This window comes from Eleutherodactylus coqui, chromosome 12, assembly GCF_035609145.1.
Source record: "Eleutherodactylus coqui strain aEleCoq1 chromosome 12, aEleCoq1.hap1, whole genome shotgun sequence".
In the NCBI taxonomy this organism is placed as follows: Eukaryota; Metazoa; Chordata; class Amphibia; order Anura; family Eleutherodactylidae; genus Eleutherodactylus; species Eleutherodactylus coqui.
The window spans coordinates 112,085,573-112,110,723 of NC_089848.1; the positions used below are offsets into that span (position 1 = coordinate 112,085,573).

Below are 25,151 nucleotides of genomic sequence, written 5' to 3' on the forward strand. Positions count from 1 at the left end.
TTTCTCAATCGTAACATCAAAAATCAAACATTAAGAATTTAAAAAACTTAAGATTTGGTATCACTGCATCCATACCCGTCCAGTTTTTTAAAATATCACATTATTAATTTCACACAGTTAACTCCATTAGGAAAAAAAAAAGTGGCAGAATTGCGCTTTTTTTGGTCACTCGACCTCCAAGAAAAAAATTGAGTAAAAAGCTATTTAAAAGTCGTATGTTACTCAAAACAAATTACAGGTCATTTGGCAAAAACGAGCCCTTACACAGCCCTATCAACAGAAAAATGCAAAAAACTTAGGGCTCCTTTACTCTGGCAAGGGCGATAATAGGCCGTGAATCATGGCCTGATATCGCCCTCGCAATCCATGTGAAATCCCTGGATGTAAAATGTTTTCATCTGAAAACAGCCTCACATCACTGCAGGGATGAAGGGAATCCCCAAAGTGGCAGTCATAGCCACGGCAGACGATCGTGGAGTTCTTGGGGCCATGCAGGAAAACATCGCTAATGTGAATGAACCCATTCAAAAGAATGGATTTCATATCTGTGCGAGATTTATGTGTCTCACAATGCACAAATTACACTTCTGGCCCCGTCTACTGATGTGGATGTCTGGCCACATTGTGCCGACAGCGGGCCAAATGATCAGCTAACCGATGGGGATCCCAAGCAGAAGGCCCCCATAGATCAACTCTTGACGACCTATCAGTTAATGTCCCAGAATACCCCTTTAACTAATAACATTGTTGCCTTTGTGGCCCCAACTGATAATAGTAACTCCTCTGTAGTCGCAAGTAGTTACAGTGCTCCCTCTATGGCCTCCACTAGTAATGGTGCACCCCATGTGGTCCCAAATACAAATAGTGCTCCCTTTCATCGTATACCCCTCCGGTTGACCAGCAGACCTACAAGCATATTCAAATCATTCATAGACGTTTTGGATTCTACACGAGTTTATGTGAGACTTGAAGAACCAAGTAGGCTGCTGCCCACCAGAGCTGCCACACAGCCACCCAATTATTTTATACTGGCAATTAATATTCCTGCTTCAAAAAATAATTACCAGTTGAATTGCCAGTTGCCAGTTGGGTGTAACCCCTCGGTGGTAGTCCAGTTTTTTTATTCACTAGCACACCCGTTCCCCAAATATTGAGGCCACTTGTGGCTGGCACGGAGGGAACGGGTCATGGATATGTGCCACCACCATTTCTGCAGAGTGGTAAGCGATTCCGCTGGTGTCCCCGAAAGTTTATGGATCCTGCATTACCACCCCATGTCTGCAGCGCCAATAGCAAGGTAGTGGCTGAAAATTTGGATCAAATGCAGTCCATGAGATAATTATTGATTAATTCATTGATGAAAAGAATTACAATGGAAACTTTTATCTCTACTGGAGATGCCCTTTAAATGGCGGCTATTAGTATTTCCTCATCAGGAGAACCCAACATAACACAAACATCCAGCGCTCTCCGGCAGTTCTGCTTCTGTAAGCTAATAAGAGGCACTACCATCTACAAGTTGTAACATGTCCAGCGTTGGTACGTGCCTTGCGTGCAACACTGCTGGGAATCACTCAGACATTTCTACACATATTCCCCGTCAGGGCAAGAAATGGCTTAGAATACACTCATTGTCCGGCCTCTAGAAGTTGTCGTTTTGCTACAAGATTCAGCATGCAGTTACATCTCAGGCAGATATACCCATGATTTGAGTTGCGGTGATTAGATGGTGGCACCATTAGTGCCCTATAACCCACAGCTGCTCCATTCAATGTCAATGGCACTGCCGGAAATCGCAGAGTACAGCGCTCGGCTATCTCCAACAGACCTAAATAGAGCTGGATTCGCTTGCCCAACCTGCCTTCTGTGCATAGCCATGAGAAAAGAAATCAGGAAGGGAGCAGGATACGTGAAAAGGACCTCCTCAATCTCTGGACCCCCACCAACCCTGAGGTTGGACTGCCACCCATCTATCACTTTTCACTCATCTAGCGGATGGATGTAAAACTTGAAATTGCGGCCACTAACCAGAATATCTCTTTAATAGTGCATGGTTTATCCAGGATAGTATAAGTGCTTTTGATTAGTCCCTTTATGTTGTCCTTAGCAAGGTGTACAAATCTGAACCTGCTTGATGCTTAGGAGTCAAGTAATGCAGTTTGTCTTAGAGGTTTGGGTGCCCCACACTGCTTGGGGAGCATTCTCCAGTATACAGCAGAGGGGATGAAGGCAGCAACAGTTGTAAGCTCAGAACAATGGCTGTCAACCACTAAGAAGTTTAACCCTTTGCAATCCAATTTTGGATTCAGGGTTTCCTAGGGGGCTCTTTCTTTCTGCCATTATACAATGGCGCCATCTGCTGGCTAGAGCAAGTATTGCGGTATGTGACATGCCAGAGAGGCCCCCGACAACAGAGCGGCCAGTAATCTACAGTAAGAATACCCTGCCGGACGTCTTCTGACATTGGAGCTGTACAGGCTTCAATCAGAATGTCTTTAGACGTCAAACAGTGGATGGGAAAGGGTTAAGTTCCGCTTTAGCTGTTCCCAAGTATGCACGCTCCTACTCCTGTCTTGAGACCGTCTCTACTCATGCTTGTTTAAGGTCAGACGCTGCACAACCACCAAAGGTGTCCTCTATAGTTTCTTCTCCTCTTAGCTCAGGTAGATCTCTTCTCTAACAGCAGGGTAGGTTTGGGAGATTTGCACTCACTCCTCCCGAGACACTCCAAAACTTACTGCATCACCAGTCCTCTGAGAGCATGCTCAAAAGTCACATTCCTCCCCTTTACAACCAGGTGACCTGAAGACCAACAATCAAAAAAGTGTACAGGATAAAACAACCCAGAAGTGTTGTTATACAAACTGGCCACTAGATGTCATGTGACATCAAGTTTTAACTTACACTTTATAAATTTGCCAGATGTAATGACTATTTGTCCATTTTTCATATGTCCATATAGGGTAGCCCCCTTAACCATCACAGTGCCACCATTAGTGCTCTATAACACAGCCAACCACAGTGTACATACACAAATAGGGGTTCTTTACCTCTGTGGTATGAGAGGGGTGTAGGAGGGCATGCTTACTCAGTGCCTATGAGGAAGAGGAAACCAGGCAAGACAAATCCTGCTTGTGTACTTTTCTCTAATTTTTCACTGCAGAAAAACTGTTTGGGAGCCCAGACCACTAGGTGGCAGTGTTGCATGTTGCTTATTGGCTGTCACCTGTAATAGTTTTGTAGTTATGACTCGGGGCTGAAGTACAGATTGCAGATTATACACTATGGAACAGGGGCAGGGGCGTAACTATAGAGGGTGCAGGGGATGCGGTTGCACCCGGGCCCAGGAGCCTTAGGGGGCCCATAAGGCCTCTCCTCTCCATATAGGGAACCCAGTACTATGAGTAAAGCATTATAGTTGGGGGCCCTGTTACAGGTTTTGCATCGGGGCCTGGGAGCTTCAAGTTACGCCTCTGAACAGGGGGGGTCACACCCTGCTCCCACACCTCCAGGATCATTGAGTGCAAGGGGTGAGAGGAGAAGCTGTGCAGCCACAGGACTGCCCAGCATAAATGGAACATTGCCCAGTGCATGTCAAACGTGTGCCCTTTTGGCATATGCTTGACCAATAAGTGTTGGCATACCTTTTTTCTACAGTATAGAAGATTGTGGGAAGCCATTTGGTTGCAATGGCAGCCTGAAGCCTTATGAAGGTTCCCAAGCCCACCACGGATTTCAGCCTATCAGGTCCTCCCAGTGGTCATTGACAGAGCTTAAAGGGGTTGTCCCGCGGCAGCAAGTGGGTCTATACACTTCTGTATGGCCATATTAATGCACTTTGTAATGTACATTGTGCATTAATTATGAGCCATACAGAAGTTATAAAAAGTTTTTTACTTACCTGCTCCGTTGCTGGCGTCCTCGTTCCCATGGAGCCGACTAATTTTCGCCCTCCGATGGCCAAATTAGCCGCGCTTGCGCAGTCCGGGTCTTCTGCTCTCTTCAATGGAGCCGCTCGTGCAGAATGCCGGCTCCGTGTAGCTCCGCCCCGTCACGTGCCGATTCCAGCCAATCAGGAGGCTGGAATCGGCAATGGACCGCACAGAAGAGCTGCGGTCCACGGAGGGAGCAGACCCCGGCGGCCATCTTCAGCAGGTAAGTATGAAGACGCCGGACCGCCGGGATTCAGGTAAGCACTCTCCGTTTGTTTTTTTTAACCCCTGCATCGGGGTTGTCTCGCGCCGAACGGGGGGGGGGTTAAAAAAAAACAAAAAAACCCGTTTCGGCGCGGGACAACCCCTTTAACAGTCTGACCTTAAATATACAATATACTACAACAGAGAAGTATTGCGGTATATTGATAAAATAATTACAAGTTCAAATCTGCTAGTGCAGTAAAAATAAGTTTAATGCACAACTACAAAGTAAGTAGTTGCAGGGAAGCCTAGTGAAAGCTCCCGAAACTGCCATACATGGATGACTATGAAGCCCTGACTGTGGCTGGGCTTCAGAGACAGCATTAAAAAAGAATATATACTGCAATACTTCAGACCATATACTGCAATAATTCAGCATTGCAGTGTACAGTACATGTGAGCAAATGATCGCAAGTTCAAGTCCCAGCTTTAATAAAGTTTTATAAACAGTAAGAAAATTTAAAAAAAATAAAAGTTCAACTCCTCCCTTTTCCAATTTTTCACATAAAAAATGTAAACAAATTTAAAAAAAACACACATATTTGGTATTGTGGTGTTTGTAAAAGTCCAAACTAGTAAAATTTCACAATATTTAGGCTGAATCTGACCTGGTGCCCGTCTGGTGATCCCTGCATACCTGTCCGGATTTCTTCTTCTCTGAGCTGCGGATGTGCCGGTTGTCATGCTGGCGCAGTACAGATGATGCTGCACCGTCGCTAGGCGATGACGCAGATCCCGCGACCTTTCTGCAATGATGATTGTGGGACGGACAGCTTCCATCGACTTCAATGGAAGTCATCCGTGCGGAGTCTGCATAGAATCGCAGTATGCTGCGACTTTTCCTCCGTGTGCGGAATCTGGATTGCAAATCCGCCCGTGTGCATGCAGCCTTATTGTGTGAATACCATAAGAAAACAGTAGAGAATGCAGAAATGTGCAGTTTTTTTTTTTTAATTCTGGCTCCTAAAAAAAATTGAATAAAAAGTGATCAAAAAGATTCACATTTGCCAAAATGGCAATAATAAAAACTACAGCTTACTTCGCCAAAAAAACTCAGCACAGCCAAATTGCTGAAAAAATCATGTTATATGTGGCCGACTAAAGCAACGGAGAGCAATGTCTGTTTTTAAATAAAAGTTTTTACTTTTTTTTAAAGTAGTGAAACAAAAAAAACTATATAAAAATACCCATAGAATAAAGTTCATATCTTGTTTTTCCTGCACCATGAAAACAAAATCCCCCAAAATGGCACAATTGCATTTTTTTCTCATTTCATCCCACTTTAAAAAATGTTTTCAACTTTTTCAGTACATTATATGGGACATTGAATAGTATACCTCATCCCTCAGACAGCTATGTTGATGGCAAGATTAAAAAAAAAAAGTTATGACTCTCAGAAAGCCGGGGTGAAAAAAAATGAAAAATCTCTGGTGTTGAAGGGGTTAAGAAATCTCTTCCAGTTTCACGCTCCTTTTCCAGCATACCCATTACAAAAATGCACACAAGGAAAAACAAAAATTACAGTATATAATGGCTATCACGCGTCTGTAAAAGTCTGAGCTATTATAAAATATTACACTGCTTATCCCACAAAGTGAAGAAAAACACGTAATGCCAGAATTGCGCATAAAGTGTCATAAAAAGTGATCAAAAAGTCATATGTATCCCAAAATGATATCATTAGAAAGTACAGCTCGTCAAACAAGCCCTCGCACAGCGCCATCAGCAGAGAAAAAAAGTCACGGGGATCAGAAGACGGCAACAGTCATTGTTTTTTTAAAAGCCGTAAAACATGAACTATGTAAATTGGGTGTTAGGCGCGTATCCTACTTTTTGCGTAGGCAGTGGTGCTAGTTCATATGAGCGCGGGAAACGTCTGCACCGTGATTTTAAAGCCCAGAATGTCTATGGCTGGGTTCACACGGCCGTATGTGTAAAACGCTGCATGAGTCATGCATGTTTTACCGCTGTGAAGTTCTTGGCGACCCGCCATATTGCCATAATTCCCACGCTTCCGCTTCGCCATGTCATATATACGGCGCCCATGCACAATGTAATTGCGTATGGGCAGTATTGATTTAGTGCCCATACAGAACAATGGGCTCTTTCACTATAAAATAGAATATGCTGCGGTCTTTTTTGTGCCCGTGTATTACTCAATTCCTACACGCAAATGTGAGCAGAACTGCGTAAGCCAATGTATTTAATTGCCTGCGAATTACCGCGTACCACATACGCAATACTGCGCGTGTAATAGGCAGTATTGTGTGAGCCTGGCCTAATGAGTTCCAGATGTATTATTTTTCCCGCAGAATCGCACAGCATATTGCGCAGGTATGGAGCGCACATTTGCGCCCCTCTCATAGACTTCTATAGGGCTCTTGGTGCGCAAATACGCAAGAAAATAAAGTCCTATTTTTTCCCGCAACCCTTCCTAAAACACATTCCTGAGGACGAACCTATTGACATCAATGGGTTCTATTCTCTACATGTATTGCGCGCATATATTTTACACGCGCAGAAACGGTCGTCTGAAGCTGCCTCAAAGTGAACACGGAATTTTACCGAACCATAAACATTTTTTTAAGTTTTTTAGCACATTCTATTGCACATTAAATGGGACCCTTGAAAAATGCAACTCCCCCCGCAACTTAACAAAGCTTCATGCGCTACGGTATGTCGATGGAGGCATGAAAAAGTGGGGATGAAAAGACAAAAAAATGACCATTTTTAAAAAGCCAAATCTGCGGTTATTAAGGGTTTACACGAGGACGTTGCTACTTGTACGCTGCGCTATTTCCTGAATGCCTTTAAGCGCTCCCGCTCCGTAACACAAGGGTCTCCATATCAGGTTGTGCAAATCCCCCTGAATTCCTACATGTCGTCCTATAAACAACTCACCATAAATGATTTGCTCCTTCTGTAGTTGGACATACCTGTATATTTGGATGGAGATTAATTGACAGATCATGTGAGGGGAGACGGGGAGGTTTGTTTTACCTACTTATAGAAATAAATGAATACGCTGACTGACCGTAGGAGCGAACCGCGGCCAATAGACAATCCGATATGTTCAGGGGGGAAACGAGAAATAAAGCTGCTTATGTTTCCCAGAACTAAGAGAGATACAATTCCACTGTACAAATAGATACTGGATGTGACCTTAGTAAAGGTCGTTTCCTCTTAGATCACATGTGTCAAACTGAAGCCCCGCGGGATGAATCCGGCCCCCTACGTCATTTTATGTGGCCCAGATGCAGAAGGACCACCTCCCCACTTTCCCTGGAGGACGCAGCTAGCTCTTGGCAAAGGGGAAAACGCCAGCACAGGGAGAGGGTGCTATCTTGGATTCTGAGCTCCAGCGCTTACCTCCACACTGCTCTGTCAGGAACTCACAGGTGCTGGCACAACCTAACAAGGCACCGTAGCCACCCGCCATGGTAGGAAGCTCGGTGCTGAAAAGGTGGAAGGGGAGAAACACCAACATGGTGCAGAGAGCTCCACAGCCAAGTTAAGGAGTAGTTACATGTAGGGCTCGTTCACACGGGCGGATGCAGTTTCGGTCTGTGATATACACAGTATTTTCATAAACCGTGCGTATTCACTGTGCATTTGGACTTTTTTTAACGTTTTTTTTGTGCGTGTTTTCACAGCATTTTTCACGATTGCAAAGAAATGCAAGAAGGTCCCATAGATTTCTCCTCCCTTCACATGTAAAAAAGCGCAGTAAATTTATGCAATCTCATTGACTTTAATGGGCTATTTCAGTAAGTGATAGGGACCAAAATAGGATATGCTGCAACTTGTCTCACGTGGGTAAGGGCGTAGTTGCACATGAACGGGTTTATTTCTTCTCCGGCTATTTAACCCTTTTCAATCCAATTTTGGATTCAGGGTTTCCTAGGGGGCTTTCTCTTTTTGCCATTTTGCAATGGTGCCACCTGCTGGCTAGAGCCAGTACTGCAGTATGTGACATGCCGGAGAGGCCCCCAACAACACAGCGGCCAGTAATATACAGTAAGAATACCCTGCTGGATGTCTTCCGACATGGGAGCTGTACAGGCTTCGATCAGAATGTTGGAAGAAGTCAGGCATTGGATTGGAAAGGGTTAAACTCTGCGCCATAGCACAGGAGTTTAAAAAAAAAAACTGTGGGAAGATAAGTCCTGCCCTTGTGTAGTATTAACTGTGTGCGGGAAAGATAGGGCAAGTCCCAGCTGTTCCCAGCTTGAGAGGGAGCTGGGCTAGAGGGGTTATAGTGATCCTCTCTAGCCAAGTGAGGGGGCAAGGCTAGCAGGTGGATCCTGCTAACTACATCCCCTCACTTGGCTAGAGAAGAATCACTATGATAACCCCTCTAGCCACGCACCCCCTCTTTTGGGGAAGCCATGGAAGAGCCCCCTAGCCCTGCCCCTTATCTCTCCAAATATGGGGAGAAATGTGAGAGATCCCCTGTTGCTCCGCCCCACCTCTCTCTGGGGGATTCGCGATCCTACACCTTTAGAGGGTAGCTAATCAATAGGTTCTGTAAGGTATTGCAATGGTACTGTTATTTTGTGATTCATTCCTAATTTTGACCACTGCCTGTGCACCAGGCTTTCCCATCTTTTCCCCTCCTGACCTCCGTTTGTATCTTAATGATGATGTATCTCTTCGAAACTTGCCCTGACTCTATGCCTGTCTCTCTGTTTATGCAAGTGTGGTAGCTGGGATTTGGATAAGAAAGAGTTCATGCAAGTAAGATGGCAGGTGTTGTAAAAAGGAGTGCAGAAGGATACCTATTTTAAAGCAGGAGATGAGACACCAATTGTAGGGTTAAAGAGTTAAGGCCCATTTACATGCAATGATTATTGCTCAAAATTCGCTCAAAAGCCATCGTTTGAACAATAATCGTTGTGTGTAAATGTGCCCATGTTTCAATCTTTGGCTGAATGATGATTTTTAGGGGAGCATAAAATCTATTGTTCAGCCAGAGAGAAGATAACACAGACCACATGGTGCTGTATTCTCCACGGGAGCGTTTATCACATTGTATTCAGCTTGGAGCCTCGCTGCAGAACAAAGGAGCTGAATGCCGAGAACAGACCACCTGCTGTTTTCTGCATACAGCTCCCGGAGGCTCATTTACATGCAAATGAAAGTGATAAGCTGCTAATGGACTTTAGTGTCCATTAGCAGCTTATGCAAAACAATCGCTCAAAACCTATCTTGTGAGTGATTATCTTTGCATGGAAATGGGCCTTTACTGCATCTGTGTAATACTGTAGTGCGGTGGTTCCCAAACCTTTTCAGCCATGGAGCCCTTTTTGAAGCAAAAATTTCTTGTGGAGCACCAAGGTTTGGTCAGGGGCGTGGTTTATCACAACATATTATTTTTACCACCATCTTTATAAAAAGGACAGGGCTGCTTAAAAAAAATACAGGGAGGAATGCAGGAGCACTGGGTGGGCTATCGATATACATTATATTTAAAATTGACATCCTGCGGAATTAAATCCTGCACCACATGTCAATATCTGCACGGGTTTTGTACAGATTTTTTCCACAGCGTGTGCATGATTTTCAAAATCTCATCCACTTTACTGCTACAGCTACTGTGAATTCCAAAGCGAATCCACCCTCTGTAGTAATAGCGACCCCTATTGTGGCCCCAGTAGTAATAGTGACCCCCCCTATATTGGTGGCCCTGGTAGTAATAGTGACCCCCTATATTGGTGGCCCCGCTAGTAATAGCATCTCCTATATTGGCCCCAGTAGTAATAGCGACCCCTATTGTGGCCCCAGTAGTAATAGGTGACCCCCACTGTGGCCCTAGTAGTGATAGGTGACCCTCACAGTGGCCCCAGTAGTGATAGGTGACCCCTTTTGTGGCCCCAGTAGTGATAGGTGACCACTACTTCGGCCCTAGTAGTGATAGGTGACCCCTATTACGACCCCAGTAGTGATAGGTGTGAGCTGGAACGTTTCTTCCCCTGTCCTCTCCTGCGAAACTAAGGAGGAGAGGATTCAGGGGAGGAGGATCCCGGCTGCACATTAATGTCAGAGTGTGCATCCGGATCAGCAGCGCTGTGTGATTACCATTGGAGAGCTGCAGCAGCCCCAGTGGTAATTACTACAGTGTTGAGCAGCCGTCGGCATGCATGTCCCATCCGGCATGCGTGCCTCATGTTCGCCACCACGGACCCTCAGTCAGAGCCCTTGACTGCCATTTGCGGAGCCCCAAGGGCTCCACGGAGTACAGTTTGGGAAATGTAACCAATCAGTTTGCTTTTAGATAATGAAAAAATGTCTTTGTGTGGATTGTATAAGAGAATATGTTGCCTTTTGTTGTTGGTTCAGTCTTTCGGAAACGATTCCACTGAACGCATATGTATCATTACAATAAAGTGTCTAAGCTTCCTGAAGAAACAGCCATCGGACTCTACAACACAAGTTCTCCGTCTATCCTGACCTCAGTGTGTGTAATTGACTACCTTTCTGCTTGTTCCTTTAATACTGCGTTTTGGTGCTTCTGACTGGTCTGCATCAGCTGCCACTGCACCAGGACTGCCTTTGGAGTAACAACCTGGGAACCCCTGCAGATAAGACGTGATCCCCCTCAGCGGGGTTAAAGGTTGAAAATCAGATGACCCCCTAAGAGGAGTAGCTGAAAGTCAAATCAGCCAGTGGCACAGTGAGTCTACACTCACTGCAGGGCACTGTATCTGGTTCATTGACATTGCCCTGGACTCATGATGTCATCACAAGCAGCACAGAGGTCCTGGGCATGCTGCGTCCATCTCTAACAATGCAATAGAGCTGCAAAATTACATTTGATTTCAGGGTTTCTAGCTAAAAATTACCAAACCTGCTATCCTAAACTGGACCCCTTGAAGTCTCCCTAAATTATAGTCTATGATTCTCAGAGTCTTGCGGTGAAGCATTAGTTTGATGTCGTATTTCCTTTCATATGTACACTCATTAACAAAAAAAAATAATGCACCCAGATAAAAATGTTGGATTGATGCAATACTAGTCCCGCAGTTCCATCTCAGGCAGATATGTAGATGATTAGAGTTGGGGTGTGATTAGATGAACGGTCTTGTCACCGGAGGTTGTAAAAGTGGTTCCATCCTTGGTCTATAAAAGGCTCTCAGAGACTCCTTGTGTGTAGTGGACCTCTTACTGAGAGATCATTGACCACTAGCCATGTCTCTATGATACACTCAAAGACATTTTACCAAGTTGACAGACTTGGAGAGGGGCGTATGATTGGAATGCGATAAGCTGGATTAGTTGTATGGATGAATTGCCCACCATTTAGGCTCTTCTGATCAAGCTGTTAGGAGGTGTTGGGACCAGTGGTTACTTGAGGGTACGCACACAAGGCAAAAAGGTTTCTGACCACCCAGACAGTCTACCAGTAGAGAGGATTGTTTGTTCTGCAGACAAGCGCAAGCAGATCCAACAGTTTTCTTGTCCACCATCCAAACACAGGTGGCGCCTTCATTACAGAACCTGTCTCTGCCCAGACCATTTCCAGGTGCTGAGCAGAAGGAAATTTAGTGCCACGGCGCCCATTACATGTTCAGTCATCAAAACCCCAACACCGTTGCCCTCGTTTGCAGTGGTTTCATAAGCGAGAAACCATAACTGCTACGGACTGGAACTGTGTCGTCTTTAGCAACAAATCCAGGTTCTAATTGTGAAGTGAAAATGGTTGTGTTTGAATATGGAGGTCCTGTGGTGAGCACCGCAATCCTGCCTTTGCTGCCCCCACTCCTGGTGTGATCGTCTGGGGGGCCATTGCATACAACCGTCGGTCACCCCTAGTGGTAATACGAGGGACAATGACAACTCAGATATGTTCAGGACATCCTGCAGCCACATGTGTTCCTCTAATGGCAGCTTCCAAGGGACATTTTCCAGTAGGATCATGCTCACCCACAAACAGCAAGTGTTTCCCAAGAATGCCTCCGCCAACTTGCCACACTTCCATGGCTTGCCCAGTTGGCTATATCACCGATCAAGCATTTATGGGACCTACTGGAATGCCGGCTTTGGCAGCCTACAAGCGGTCAAGATCAAGAGGCCCAGTTGCAACATCTGTTGGCATATGTGCCAAACGATACCTTATGGAACCTGCATGCCTCCATGCCCAACCATATCTCATTATGTATCCAGACTAGAGGTGGCCCAACAGGGTACTAGAGCCCCCTGTGAATTGCAGTTTTCCCCAATAAACGTATCCTTTCGCTCTGATATTGTAATCACTTCCATATATCATCATTAGATTCACAGATAGAACGATTCCTCCGATTCCAACAACTCCTCTTTGGTGCACTATTGTTTTTGTCAATGAGTGTATTACCGAGAGCAGCCAAAAAAAAAAACCCCACGTGGAATGGATTGCCTCTGCGTCACCTTCGGGTCCTGACTGATTCGTGTTCATATTTCTATTACTAGATTGTTTCAAACAATAGAAAGGGAAATAAAAACAATCATTGGGTGGATATTGAGCCATGTTTCCCTTCTGTTGGTTTCTTCAAGTCACTTCCATTTAAGCTCAGCAGTTATTGGATGAGAAGATCTTTGTCTTGGAGAAGGAAGGAAAACAAATGATGTGTCTGACGGCGTGTTACACGGGATAATATTGACAGATACATGGCTGGAGTATTTACATGAGTTGACCTGAACTCTGTGTAATCTCACTACAAGGGTAAAGAAGAAATGAGAACATTAGAACGTGTTTGCCTTGGTCCGGTTTGCCCGGTTATATCATCGGCATGATCAATTTTCTAGAATTTACCATGATACGGAACACAGCTAATTGTTGAGGGCACCTGAAGGACATTGCTTACATCAGTGTCATCTCCTCCTTTCCATCAGATCTTCCTGGCCTCATTCTATTTATTACTTGGCGCCATCATGTTAAAGGGGCTTTCTGGTTTAATGTAATTAAAATGCATTAATTGTATCTATACTCTAGATTTCAGATGTTACCTAAGACTAGAAAACTGTCCTCAGAATGTGATTATTCAGCAGCAGATGAGCAAAAGAAGTTTTTAGTAAAAACATAATAACTTTGAAACTGTTTTAGAAAGTTAAAGAACTTTTCACTATACATTGAATAAGATTTTTTTTTCATATACCTTTAAGATTCCTTATTTTCGTTACGGATCCATTTCTTGTCTTCTAGCTTGTTGTTTGGCCAGTTGCTATGTTGCCGTACCACAGCTGATACCACTGCTGCAGCCCAGCCTTGTTTAGAGAGGAGTTCCTCATTGGCTAAATTCTCTTAAAGTATTCCTGGCTTCTGCAGTGTGTTGCTGGTAATACTGTAGGCTATGTGCACTTAAAGAAGTTGTTCCCAAACTTCTGGAATCATTGAGCTCAGGGTGTGAATGCCGATGCCAGGAGAATGAGCGGCAATGCTACAACCTCTCATGTTACCTGACTTTCTGTGACGGCAGTTATCATAACAAATGCTTGGACCATGGCAGGGCTGCAGGGCTGAATCCTGGTGAAAGCAGAGGTATTCCTAGTATGCTTCTAGTATTTTCTTCCTAGTATAATGTTTTTTTTGTCAGTGTGGTTTTATTATTGTAATCATTTCTAGTCCAGTACTTGTGTAGCGGTTTCAGGCACTGCGTTAGAGCTTCAGGTGTAATAGCCGAGTAGTCAGGGAAGAGCCAGGATTCAGCAATGGGAGGTCTCAATTTGCAGTGCAGGTCGATGAGGCAAGTAGCATATTCAGAAGTGAAGCCAGGGTTTGGTATCAGAAGGTCTCAGTAACAGTACAGGTGGATGAGGCGAGTAGCGTAGTCAGAAGGGAAGTCAGGGGTCTCAGTAGAATTGCAGAGGAGCAGGTAGAACTGGAGCTTGATTTAGGCATGGAGCACAATAATCATAAGCTGGTGCAGTGGCAGGGTCAGACTTTTATAATGAGCCCAATGAGGAACAGAGGCAGTAACTAGATAACCGGGATCATGAAACAAGGCAAAAGTCCATGGAGTTGGTCTCGTGGGTCCGCCCTCTACATCATTTCCATCTTGAATGAAGCTTGATTCTTTTCTCCACACCAGACTATTTTCATATTGATTTGGTTTTTGGGTACGGTGTAATATTGCAGAATGCTTTGGAATATCATAGTTCCTGAATCATACGTGATCTCATAACTGACCTCATCTGAGCGTAAATCTGTAATTCCATGTTTTCTTGCACTACCCTCCAGCTGGCAGTAGTTGTTAACTGCAAGTATAAAATATAACAGCGTTCTTCTTCTCCTTCCAGATGGTGGGAAGACATTTATATTCTGGCAGTGTTGACCGGACTGCAAAATGCTGGTTGTCCGACACTGGAGAATGTGCGCGAACGTACAAATCTCATAAGCACAGCATAAGCACTTTGAAATACCATGACGGAATATGTAAGTCATCCTTAAGGTCAGGTCGGCTTCATGTTTGCCTTCTAGTCTTCATAAAAGACACAAAAATAAAGTGAACTTTTACTCAAACTGAAGTTCAAGCTAAAGGCCGCCGTACACCTTCATCGACTGTCAGCCCAGGCAACTATCCTTCCTGACTGGTCTTATAACATTTCTTTTGTCTTCCAGTACTATTATATGCAGGCTGGTGTTATTTTTCCCAGTTCATGGATATTACATTTTATGACAAAAAAAAATCCGACCCCTTGAAGGAGTTATCGTTTTGCTGCAAAACTTGGCATGCAGTTCCATCTCAGGCAGATATGTAAATGAGGAGAGTTGCAGTGTGATCAGATGGAATGTTCTTGCTACTGGAGGCCCTAAAGGTGGATCCCCTCTTGGCCTATAAAAGGCTCTTGGAGGCTCCTTATGTGTAGTGGCTTCTTCTTCCACTTGTGTAGAGCCTGTTGGCCACTAGACGCCTCTACGACGCAGAGAAGAGATTTTTCTGTGTTACCAGAGTCTGAGAGGCGCGCATTATTGGGATGTGAGAAGCTGGATGGTAGCATCAATGACTTGTCCCCCACTGGGGCCTTTCTAACCAGACTGTTAGGGGTTGTTGGGACCAGTGGATCACATCTTGTATCCAAGCTAGAGCCGGCCCAACAGGGTATTAGAGCATCCATGTCCTCGCATATCGCATCTTGTATCCAAGCTGGAGCTGGCCCAACAAGGTACTAGTGTATTAATGCCCGCCCATATTACATCTTGTTTCCAAGCTAGAGGCAGTACAACAGGGTACTAGAGCCTCTATGCCCGCCTGTATCACATCTTGTTTCCAAGCTAGAGGCGGTACAACAGGGTACCGGAGCCTCCATGCCCGCCTGTATCACATCTTGTTTCCAAGCTAGAGGCGGTACAACAGGGTACTAGAGCCTCCATGCCCACCCGTATCACATCTTGTATCCAAGATAAGGGTGGTACAACAGGGTACTAGAGCCTCCATGCCTGCCAGTATCACATCTTGTATCCAAGCTAGAGGTGGTACAACAGGGTACTAAAGCCTCCATGCCCACCGGTATCACATCTTGTATCCAAGATAAGGGTGGTACAACAGGGTACTAGAGCCTCCATGCCCACCTGTATCACATCTTGTATCCAAGCTAGAGGCGGTACAACAGGGTACTAGAGCCTCCATGCCCACCGGTATTACATCTTATATACAAGCTAGGTACAACAGGGTACTAGAGCCTCCATGCCCACCCGTATCACATCTTGTATCCAAGATAAGGGTGGTGCAACAGAGTACTAGAGCCTCCATGCCCACCAGTATCACAGCTTGTATCCAAGCTCATCTTTCCACAGTACATTCTCTCACATAGAGAGTTGGTAATACGTGTACATCTGTGCGCAGTTCTTCCTTTCTGTAGGTGACAGGAGTTGCTATGCCTCTGCCATCTCCATGGATGAATGACCAAACTACTCTGCGGTTAATGAATATAGTGAGATGACCTGTTAGGGTGGTCTCACATGTGGCGGAAAATTCCGCCATGGAAAAATCCACACCAAAACCTCCATGTCTCATTCTCACATGGCGTAAATTTATAGTGAACTCACATGGAACCCGCGCAGAATCTGCATCAAATCCCCGCCAGTAAAGTGTGCCATTCATGTGCCCCGTAGTCAAATCACGCAGAAAAAAAGGGGTAACATCATTGCGTGGAATTCTGCACACATTTGCCCATTGAGAAGCCCTAAATCCATGTGCAGAGGCGCGGTAGAAATACGTGACTTAGATGTAGATTTCTGCCACGGATTTACAGATGGAAAGTACACCGAAAAGTAGTGCAGCATGCTGAGCTTTGTCCTGGCTTTTTTTGCTTGTTTTTTACAGAATTTTCAATGGAGGTTCTTAACGAAAATGACCTCCAATTTTATTAAACTTAGCTTAGACTGCTCTCACACCGGTGTTAGGGTCAGTTCAGGGTTTCCGTTTCTCTTTTCTGTTTTTAGAGAAGAGAAACTGAAATAAGACAGAAAAAAAACTGATCCGTTTTTTCCCCATTGATTTAAAAAAACGGAGAGCAAACAGAAGTCATGAAATCCACAAGGAAAAAAACAGAGGTGTTTGTTTCTCTCCTGCAAAATTGGAGCAGACGGAAACCCTGAACTGACCCTAACGCCGGTGTGAGAGCAGCCTTACCAGATTATGCCTTTATTACTACTAGAGATGAGCGAGCATACTCGCTAAGGGCAATTACTCGAGCGAGCATTGTCCTTAGCGAGTACCTGCCCGCTCGGAAGAAAAGACTCGGCTGCCGGTGGGGGGCGGCAGGGGTAGGGCGGAGGGGAGATCTCTCTCTCACCCCCGAATCTTTTCTTCCGAGCGGGCAAGTACTTGCTAAGGACAATACTCACTCGAGTAATTGGCCGTAGCGAGTATACTAACTCATCTCTAATTACTACTGAGGAATGGCCATGTAGTGGGCCGAACCTACTGTACATGTACAACCGAAAGGCCACGATGAGATGATGCGCATGTTATAAAAGTGCCGACCATTGACGAAAAAAAAAAAATGGCGTATTTGTGACTGAGGCCTTTGTTTTTTTTTCTACTTTTTTCCCAGTGTTTACAGGGAGCGGAGACGCTTGTGCCAGGGCCTTTAATACAAAGTCAGGAACCCTGCAGCAAGTCTTCCAAGGACACACTTTCATCATTAACTGCATTCAGGTGTGTTATTAACCCTCCCACGGATTTCCTGTACAATACAGGTTATAGCGAGTGCGCCAGCGTTCCCGGCCACGGAGCCCTGCCCAGTCCGTATCAAAGATGGAGTTCATTTCATAAGGAGCCGTGTGAAGAATGCTTTCATATGTGTTACATGGGCTTCATAGCTTAGGGGTTAGAGCATTGGTCTTCTAAACCAGGGGGCGTGAGTTAAATCTAATTTGGGGCTGAACTATGAAGAATAGTATTGGTAAGTCCCGCCCATAATTATACATACGATCTGTATTTACACTTATTACAGATAAGTGTAGCTGAAGATATAAACAGAAGTTAGTCATGAAAAATCTGGGGTATAAACAGCAGGTGGCGCTATTCTAACATTATTTGCCCAGATTTTCCGGTACTGATGTTAGAATAGCACCCCCTGCTGTTTATATCTCCAGATATTCCAGGACTAAACTATAGATGGCGCTATTTTATCAATAGTCCTGCAATTTCTGAGGATATAAACAGCAGGTGGTGCAACTCTAACATTAGTCTTGGAATATAGAAACATTGGGCATATCTACTCTGGCGTCATGTACACAGGCGGATTAGATGTGCGGAATCCGCGCGGGTGCCCACAAATCAAGCCGCCCATAGGGATGCATGGGTGTCCACAAATTAATTACAGCATGCGGATTTGCGTACCTTCTGGTCTGTAGAACAAATCGCAGCCTGCTCCATTTCGGTGCGGATCACACGCAGATGGCTTCTGTTGAAGTTAATGGAAGCTGTTAGATCCACAGCATACCCTGCAGCTGACACTGTGGATGTGCCATGGATCAGTGGGACAGCAGCGGTTAAAAAGAAAAAAAAAGGGTACTATGCATGCCCGCGGCATCTGCAGTGTGGATGAAAGAAGACCCGGACAGATAGAAAAATGTCCTTGGCCGTGGGCAGGGTCGGGTCCCGCAGCAGGCTCCCGCAGGCGGAATCCGACCCGCATGTGGACATAAGGCCTTACACACATGAAACGCCAGTCTAACAAACACATTTTTCCGTCCCTGACCCACTCACCTGTTTGCCTGTCACACTCTGGAGGTCTCCTCTGTATATTGCAGCCACTCTGCTGTAATCAATCGCATGATGCATCAGCACCGCAAAAGGCCGCTCTCCCACATAAATGGGAAGTTTTTAATTATCATTACCTTCTATATTCACCTAAATAAGCTACAAACCATAAATATGCAGTTGGGAGGATGAGCTGTGATCTCCTCTATTATACCTGTGTGACAGGAGCTGTATGATCATCAACAGTAACTGTGACAGGAGTGCCTGTGCCCCCTTGCAGGCAGTTTCTGTGATAGATTGATGTAACAACATCACACAGACTGAGAAACTGACTACAAAATGAACACATAACCCCAAGTGGACCTGAGTTGGTCAGAACTGATATCACATGATCATCAGAGGAGAAAGAGGGCCGGAGTTTCAGACAGAATGAAATACCTAACTGAGGTTACACTAGCTCACTTATATATACTGGGGGATGGGCGAATAACGAATAAATAAAAATCATCATTGAAGTGGCCTTTTTAGACCCAATGCACACTGTTGTAGTTGCACTGAGGGATCCGGAGCGGGCGTCCACCCCTGGATCCTGCAGCAATACTGCTCATAGACATGCTATGAAAAACGCTTTTGCATGCCCATGGATGAAAACCAACTGCGATTTTCTGCTCGCAGGTGGAAAATTGTGCATGTCCTATTCTAGTGTGGGCCTTCCGTGGATGGCTTCCATTGCAGTCAATGGAAGCCGTCCATCCTGCGGCATTTCCGAAATGTTAATTCAGATATTCATGCTGGGCCCTGAGACTTTTTCAAAAATTGGGTGCGTCTAGTGTTGGGGTGTGGCTATTCATGGCCCATAGCACTTAAATCTACTGTACACCATGGAGGTGCTACCCAATGAGACAAATGTATTAAGAGGCTTGCGGCTCTTATGTCCTCGTAGACAGCTGCAGGGTTTACTTAGATGGGCGCAGGAAACACCGGTCTAAAAAATATGTCCCCAATACTCTTTGTGGGACTTTTAAAAGGGGCTTTCTGCCCTTTTTTGAATTGATGACCTACCCTGTGGCTAGGCCATCTGTAGTTCATGGAGAGGAGTTCGCCACTCAGGACTCCCATCCATCAGCCGGTCGTCCAGAGTGGGAGCGCCACTCTGACATCCCATCCTGGGCAGGAAGCGAAATATCAGCGCGGCGGGCCTCCATTTCTAATGACTCTCTGATCTTCATTTGCAGATACATGGCAATGTTCTATACACAGCTTCTCACGACGGGACTCTCAGAGTCTGGGACATTAAAGGGATCTGTAAGCACCAAAAGAAGTCATCGCTTAGAAGTAGGCACTCTCAGAAGGGGAGCATGCCTCATCTCTTTCACAATAAAGTCGGCTGTTCCTTGGAGGCCACTGAAGACTGTGAACCTGTAGAACTCCTGTGAGCGGTGGACGAGTCCCGACAGAAGACAACTGGGAATGTGACGGATGTTTAGTACTCTACGAAGGGCGTGGCAACACCATCGCTCCATTGGGCTCGTTGCCTTTAAAATTGATCTGCTTTCTTATTGGAGGAAAACCTTTGCGGAGCCAAAAGAAATCGGCAATATCGGCGAGGCGGGATCTGTCTGAAGTCTTCTCAGAGAATTTGTAAAATATCAGCCTCTGTCGGACCAATTTCATATCCGTCATTCAAGCGTTCCATAACTCTGACCGTAGAAGTGAAGGGGCTCTTTAAATGTGGCTTGAGTGGGTCACTTATTTTGCTGCCATAAGAGCGAGTGGGACAGATTTACGATCCAAGGGTTAGGGCGCCTTCACACTGGCAAGAAAATTGTGCGAGATTTGTGCGCCGCTCACATATGAACTCCATTGTTTTGAATGGGTTCATCCACATTAGCGATATTTTCCTGCACAGCACCACGATACGATGTAGGGAAAAAATTTTTTTAAAAACATCGCAGCATGTTCTATTTTCCTGCGATATCACCTAATTATACACTAAAAGTCCCCCTAGAAGTCAATGGGAGATCTGCAAATCTGCCGTCGGCCCCATTGAAGACAATGGGCGCTGTGATATAAGATCACACAGCTAGATAGAACATGCCGCCATTTGTTCTCCACATACAAATGGGGTTCATATTTGTGCGAGAAATCTCACCTCTATGAAGGCAGCCTGAGGGCTCTTATTCACAGGAGGGAATCTATAATCAGTAATCAATAAATTGTTCCTACTCACAAAATAAAGGTCCATAAACTTATCAGTGTCATGTTATTTCCAGGAGACGTCCTGCGCTTCTACAGGCGGGAGATCTTCATCAGGACCTTTCACACAGGATGGAACGGGATGCATGACCAATCACAAGCCGCGGTAAGCTCCACACCGGAATGCACAGGCTACCTGCAGAGTTGGATTAAGAATTCCACAGCTGCAGATTTGGTTGTATCCTGCAGCGTAATTCTGTCCCGTGTGAAAGGTCCCATAGAGGCGGCTCCAAAAAATTAAGGGGGCACACAAAATCCTCAATGTGAACCTGCTCCCATCTGTGAAGAAAATGGGGCGCCAATAGTGGACTTACCAGTTTTGGCATTTTTTGTTGAACACCAATTGAGCTGAACAGTGACGCAGGTCCCACTACAGGACGCCGGACCCTCATGGAGGCCATGTATGACAGCTTGGGCAGTAGCTTGCTGTAGGTCACACTGTAGGGCTCTGCCGATCCTGATGCCCTGCCAACGTCCCCTGACATCTACTCATGCTCTTGGGGGGCGCTGCTGGGAGACATAGCAGACCTACTACCATTTCCCCGAAAATCAGCCCTAGTTACACCACATAATAAAAAAAGAATACATTACCTAGCAGGCTCAGTCCACGTCCCTCCCACGGCGCTCTAGAGGTTCGCTGCAGTTCCCGCAGTCCTCAGCCGCTCATACAACGCCACTTCCTAGTTACGGTATTCATAAATCTCCCCTCTGAGAAGCGATGGTTGTGATTCGTTCTTCCACCGCTGCTCAATCAATGCAGCGTTGGATGAACCAATGCGATGGCTGTGATTGGCCACGGCCAATTCAAAAATCCCACCTCTACAACAGCGATGGCTGTTGATTGGTTCTTCCACCGCTGTTCCTCTCTGGCGTTCCTGTTGTCACTTTCATTTACACCAAAGCCAGTAAAATGGATTCACAATCACTTTGCCTCCTAACTGGACAGATTGATGTCCCAGAAGTGGAAGTGACTTGGGGTCATACTGGGACGCTTAACTTTTCTTGGGCGGTGTATGTTATCAGATGTCCTTGCTCCATAATAACATAAATATGGATGGAGGTGGAGTTTTGCATCCGCACCATGCAGAAGACACAGTGCTGTGAAAAAGTATTTGCCCCACCCCGGAATTCTTGTATTTTTGCTAATTTGTCACATTAAATGTTTCCAATCATCTAATTAATTAAGCTCTCAACAGGGAACCAGTGCCCTGCCTGTAACACCATAAACTAAGTATGGCAGCCTCCACACAGGCGGATGGAATCCGGAGCAGGAGTCCGCCTCTAGGTTCCGCAGCAAATACCGCCCATAGCGTGCTATGGAAAAGGGATTCTTCCTGCGCATGAGCGGAAACCGCATGCTCCATTTTCCTGTGGTGCTCGTACAAACAGCTTCCATTGAAGTCAATGGAAGCCGTCCAACTCGCAACCGTCCACCATTGACATTGAAGACAGGCAGCGGATTCTGCGGGAAAAGGAGGTTAAAAAAAATTTGTACTGCTCAAGTCCGACAGCGGCTCACCGCGACCATCCGCAGTACAGAAAAGGACAGGTACACACAGGGTCGCCAGCCACGGTCAGTACCACAATCCGCTGTGAGAACCGGCAAACGGAATCCGGCTCTGCTGTGTGCAGGTGGCCTTACAGGGAGCCGGGTGATGTATCTTACATAATCAGCAGCTCCTGTGATCCAGTGCGGTCACCTACTGAAGTTTGCAGGGTGCATGCAAGTCTTAACACCCAATTCCTGTGCGCACGTTTTCCCATAGAGTTGGAGAGGGGAGAGCGTGCGCGGTAATCTGAAAAGAGTGCGATTTTGGTGGGCCACTCGCTCTTCAGAAGGGGACATTACAGAAACCAGGGAATCGGTCAGTATAGAGGATATATATAAAAAAATTCTCACCCAGCTCCTTGTCACGTCCCCGAACAGCACTATAACCTAGTTTATAGGTTAACAGACAGGTAACGGGTTCCCTTTAAGGATTTGACAATTTGGGATTTTCATCTCCACTTTTCAGCAGTTATAACTTGTTCCGACGCTGGTAACTTTTTTTTTTCTGCCCTTCGGTACAACAACAATACCAAATGGATTTTTTTTTATTCACATCTTAAACAAAAAGTGCAAAAAGGTTGTTTGAAATTATATATTTTTTAAGGCTTTTCTTGTATGAGCTTATCAGGCAATCTATGACAAGAAAAAGGTGCAGGAGAGGAGAGAGCAGGGAATCTAATGCCCCTTTACACCCATTGCTTGGGGAGGCCTGAAAAGGCAAATATCAAGTGTTAAGACCTTCATTGTTTAGTCATTGGCTCACGTTTAGGGCTTATTCAGACGACCGTATATTGGCCAGGTATTCACGCCGGCCGATATACGGTGTCTCTCTGCAGGGGGAGGAGGCTGGAAGAGCCGGGAGCAGTGCTCTGAGCTCCCGCCCCCTCTCCATTATTTGCAATGAGAGGTGGCAGGACGGGGCGGGGTCAAGTTCAGGGAATTAGCCCCACCCCCACCCCGCCTCCCCTCATTGCAAATAATGCAGATGGGCGGAGAGGGGGCGGGAGCTCAGAGCACTGCTCCCGACTCTTCTAGCCTCCTCCTCCTGCAGAGAGGGACGCTGTATATCGGCCGGCGTGAATACGCGGCCGATATACAGTTGTCTGAATAAGCCCTTAAAGTGAATGATTCATTTCAACGATTTTTGGAACGATAGTCGTTCCGCCTAAACGCACCTTAAGGCGTCGCTTCAGCCTCATTGACGGATCTCCGACTGAATGAAAATGCACAATCATTACGTCTTAATGCAAAGCCATCGTTTACTTTTTGGTTGTCGCTCACTTTCAACCAGCAAAATAAATAAATAAATAAATCATTGCCGGTTCGCTCATTTCTCGCTGCGTGCATACAATGTAAGGCTTTATTCACAGGAGCGTTTTTACGCATATATTTAGCCGTATTTTAATGTCGTCCGAAAATCGCGACCATCTGAAGCGTTGGATTCCAATGTATTCATTCAGATGACCGATTTTAAGCCGCGTAAAAATAGCATACATGCGACCGAAATCGTCGACTAAAGTTATACGTAACCAGACAAGATAGGGCTTGCGCCATCTTTCGACCGATATACGCTTGCAGCTCCCATAGACTCCTGTGGGAGCTGGAAAACATAGGGAGGGGGGCAGTTTAGCAGCATCCAGCACAGGGAAAAGCTTACAGGTGCCTCGATTTAGGCATTGGAAGTCATTCCGAGAATTTATGGCGAGCGAGGCGTTTCTGGCCTGCGGCGTATTTTTCCGCCATTACGTCACACCCGGTCATGTGAATGGACGAGAAAACGCTAATTAAGCTCGGGACTTGATCGCATCTTTTCTTTATTCACACGATTTTACAATGTGTGTGGGCGACCGTCAAAACGCATACGCTTGTGTGAAAGAGCCCTAAAGCAGTAATCCCTTTAAATGCTGCCACCAATTTTGACAGTGGCATTTAAATACAAAGATTGGAATTTGGGGATGATAAGATTGCCAGGTGCCGTTCAGTTAGCATGGCAGACGGGCCTTGTGGAGGCTCCCAGGCCTGACAGCGCAGGTTGCCCATGATCCCATGCCTGTGGCTGGCTGGATACAATGCCTGTCAGCTTGTGGAATAATGTAATACTATGCCATTACATCAAGAAAATGTTTGCAAGTTCAAGTCCGCCTAGGGAAAAAAAAAGTCAAAGGAGTAATAAAAAAAAAACAAAAAAAAACAACATTTAGTGTCACTGCATCTGTAATAATGTAACATTATTTATCCCACATGGTGAATGGCAGTCAGAAAAACAAAAAATTGCACAAAGTCAGAATTGTGTTTTTTTTTTAGTCACCTAGTCTCCAAGAAAACTAATGTAATCGAAAAAAAGCGAAAAAAAAAAAAAAAAAAAAAGGTCCAAAATGGTATCAATAGAAACTATAGGACAGCCCACAAAATAAGAGCCTTCAAAAAAAACTGTTGATGGGAAAATAATAAAAAAAAAAAAAAGAAGTTATGGCTGTCAGGAGATGGCAGCAGAAAGTGGAGGGGGTGAAGGCCACGTCCTTATGGGGTTAAAAAAAACTCAGTCCTCACAATATACACTACAAGCACTTTTCATACCCTTTCCCAACACCACCATAACATCCCGGCTTAAACCGCTCACTCCTGCTCTAACCCTATAAGTAGAAGAGTGCCCCGGCGTAGCAGCCCTTGTGCAACGGCATAGGTGGCATGTTCAACTGTTTTTTTGGCAGCTTCTTAAATGCGACCCTATTAAAGTCCATCAGTAGTTCATTATGTCAAAGGACTGGATTGGATCTCTTCCTGTAAGTTCAGAAAAGCCTTTACAAAATCTTTGGGGAAAGCTGATAAAACAGCAACGGGACCCAACCCAGTCCCTGGACCAACACCCGTTCACGGGACCCAACCCAGTCCCTGGACCAACACCCGTTCACGGGACCCAACCCAGTCCCTGGACCAACACCCGTTCACGGGACCCAACCCAGT

The 25,151-nt window shown here is 45.5% G+C and overlaps 1 protein-coding gene across 2 annotated transcripts in view; it reads left to right on the top strand.

Moving 5' to 3' along the window:
• The window catches only part of WDR86 (WD repeat domain 86), a 56,980-nt gene extending 36,346 nt beyond the window's left edge, over positions 1-20,634 (top strand). For both annotated transcript variants that reach the window (XM_066584956.1, XM_066584957.1), the window contains exons 5-7: positions 14,469-14,604; positions 17,229-17,332; positions 19,618-20,634. In XM_066584956.1, coding sequence (XP_066441053.1) covers positions 14,469-14,604; positions 17,229-17,332; positions 19,618-19,818 — 441 coding nt within the window. In that variant the 3' untranslated portion in view covers positions 19,819-20,634. The remainder of the gene's footprint in view (positions 1-14,468; positions 14,605-17,228; positions 17,333-19,617) is intronic.
• The last annotated feature ends 4,517 nt before the right edge of the window (positions 20,635-25,151 follow it).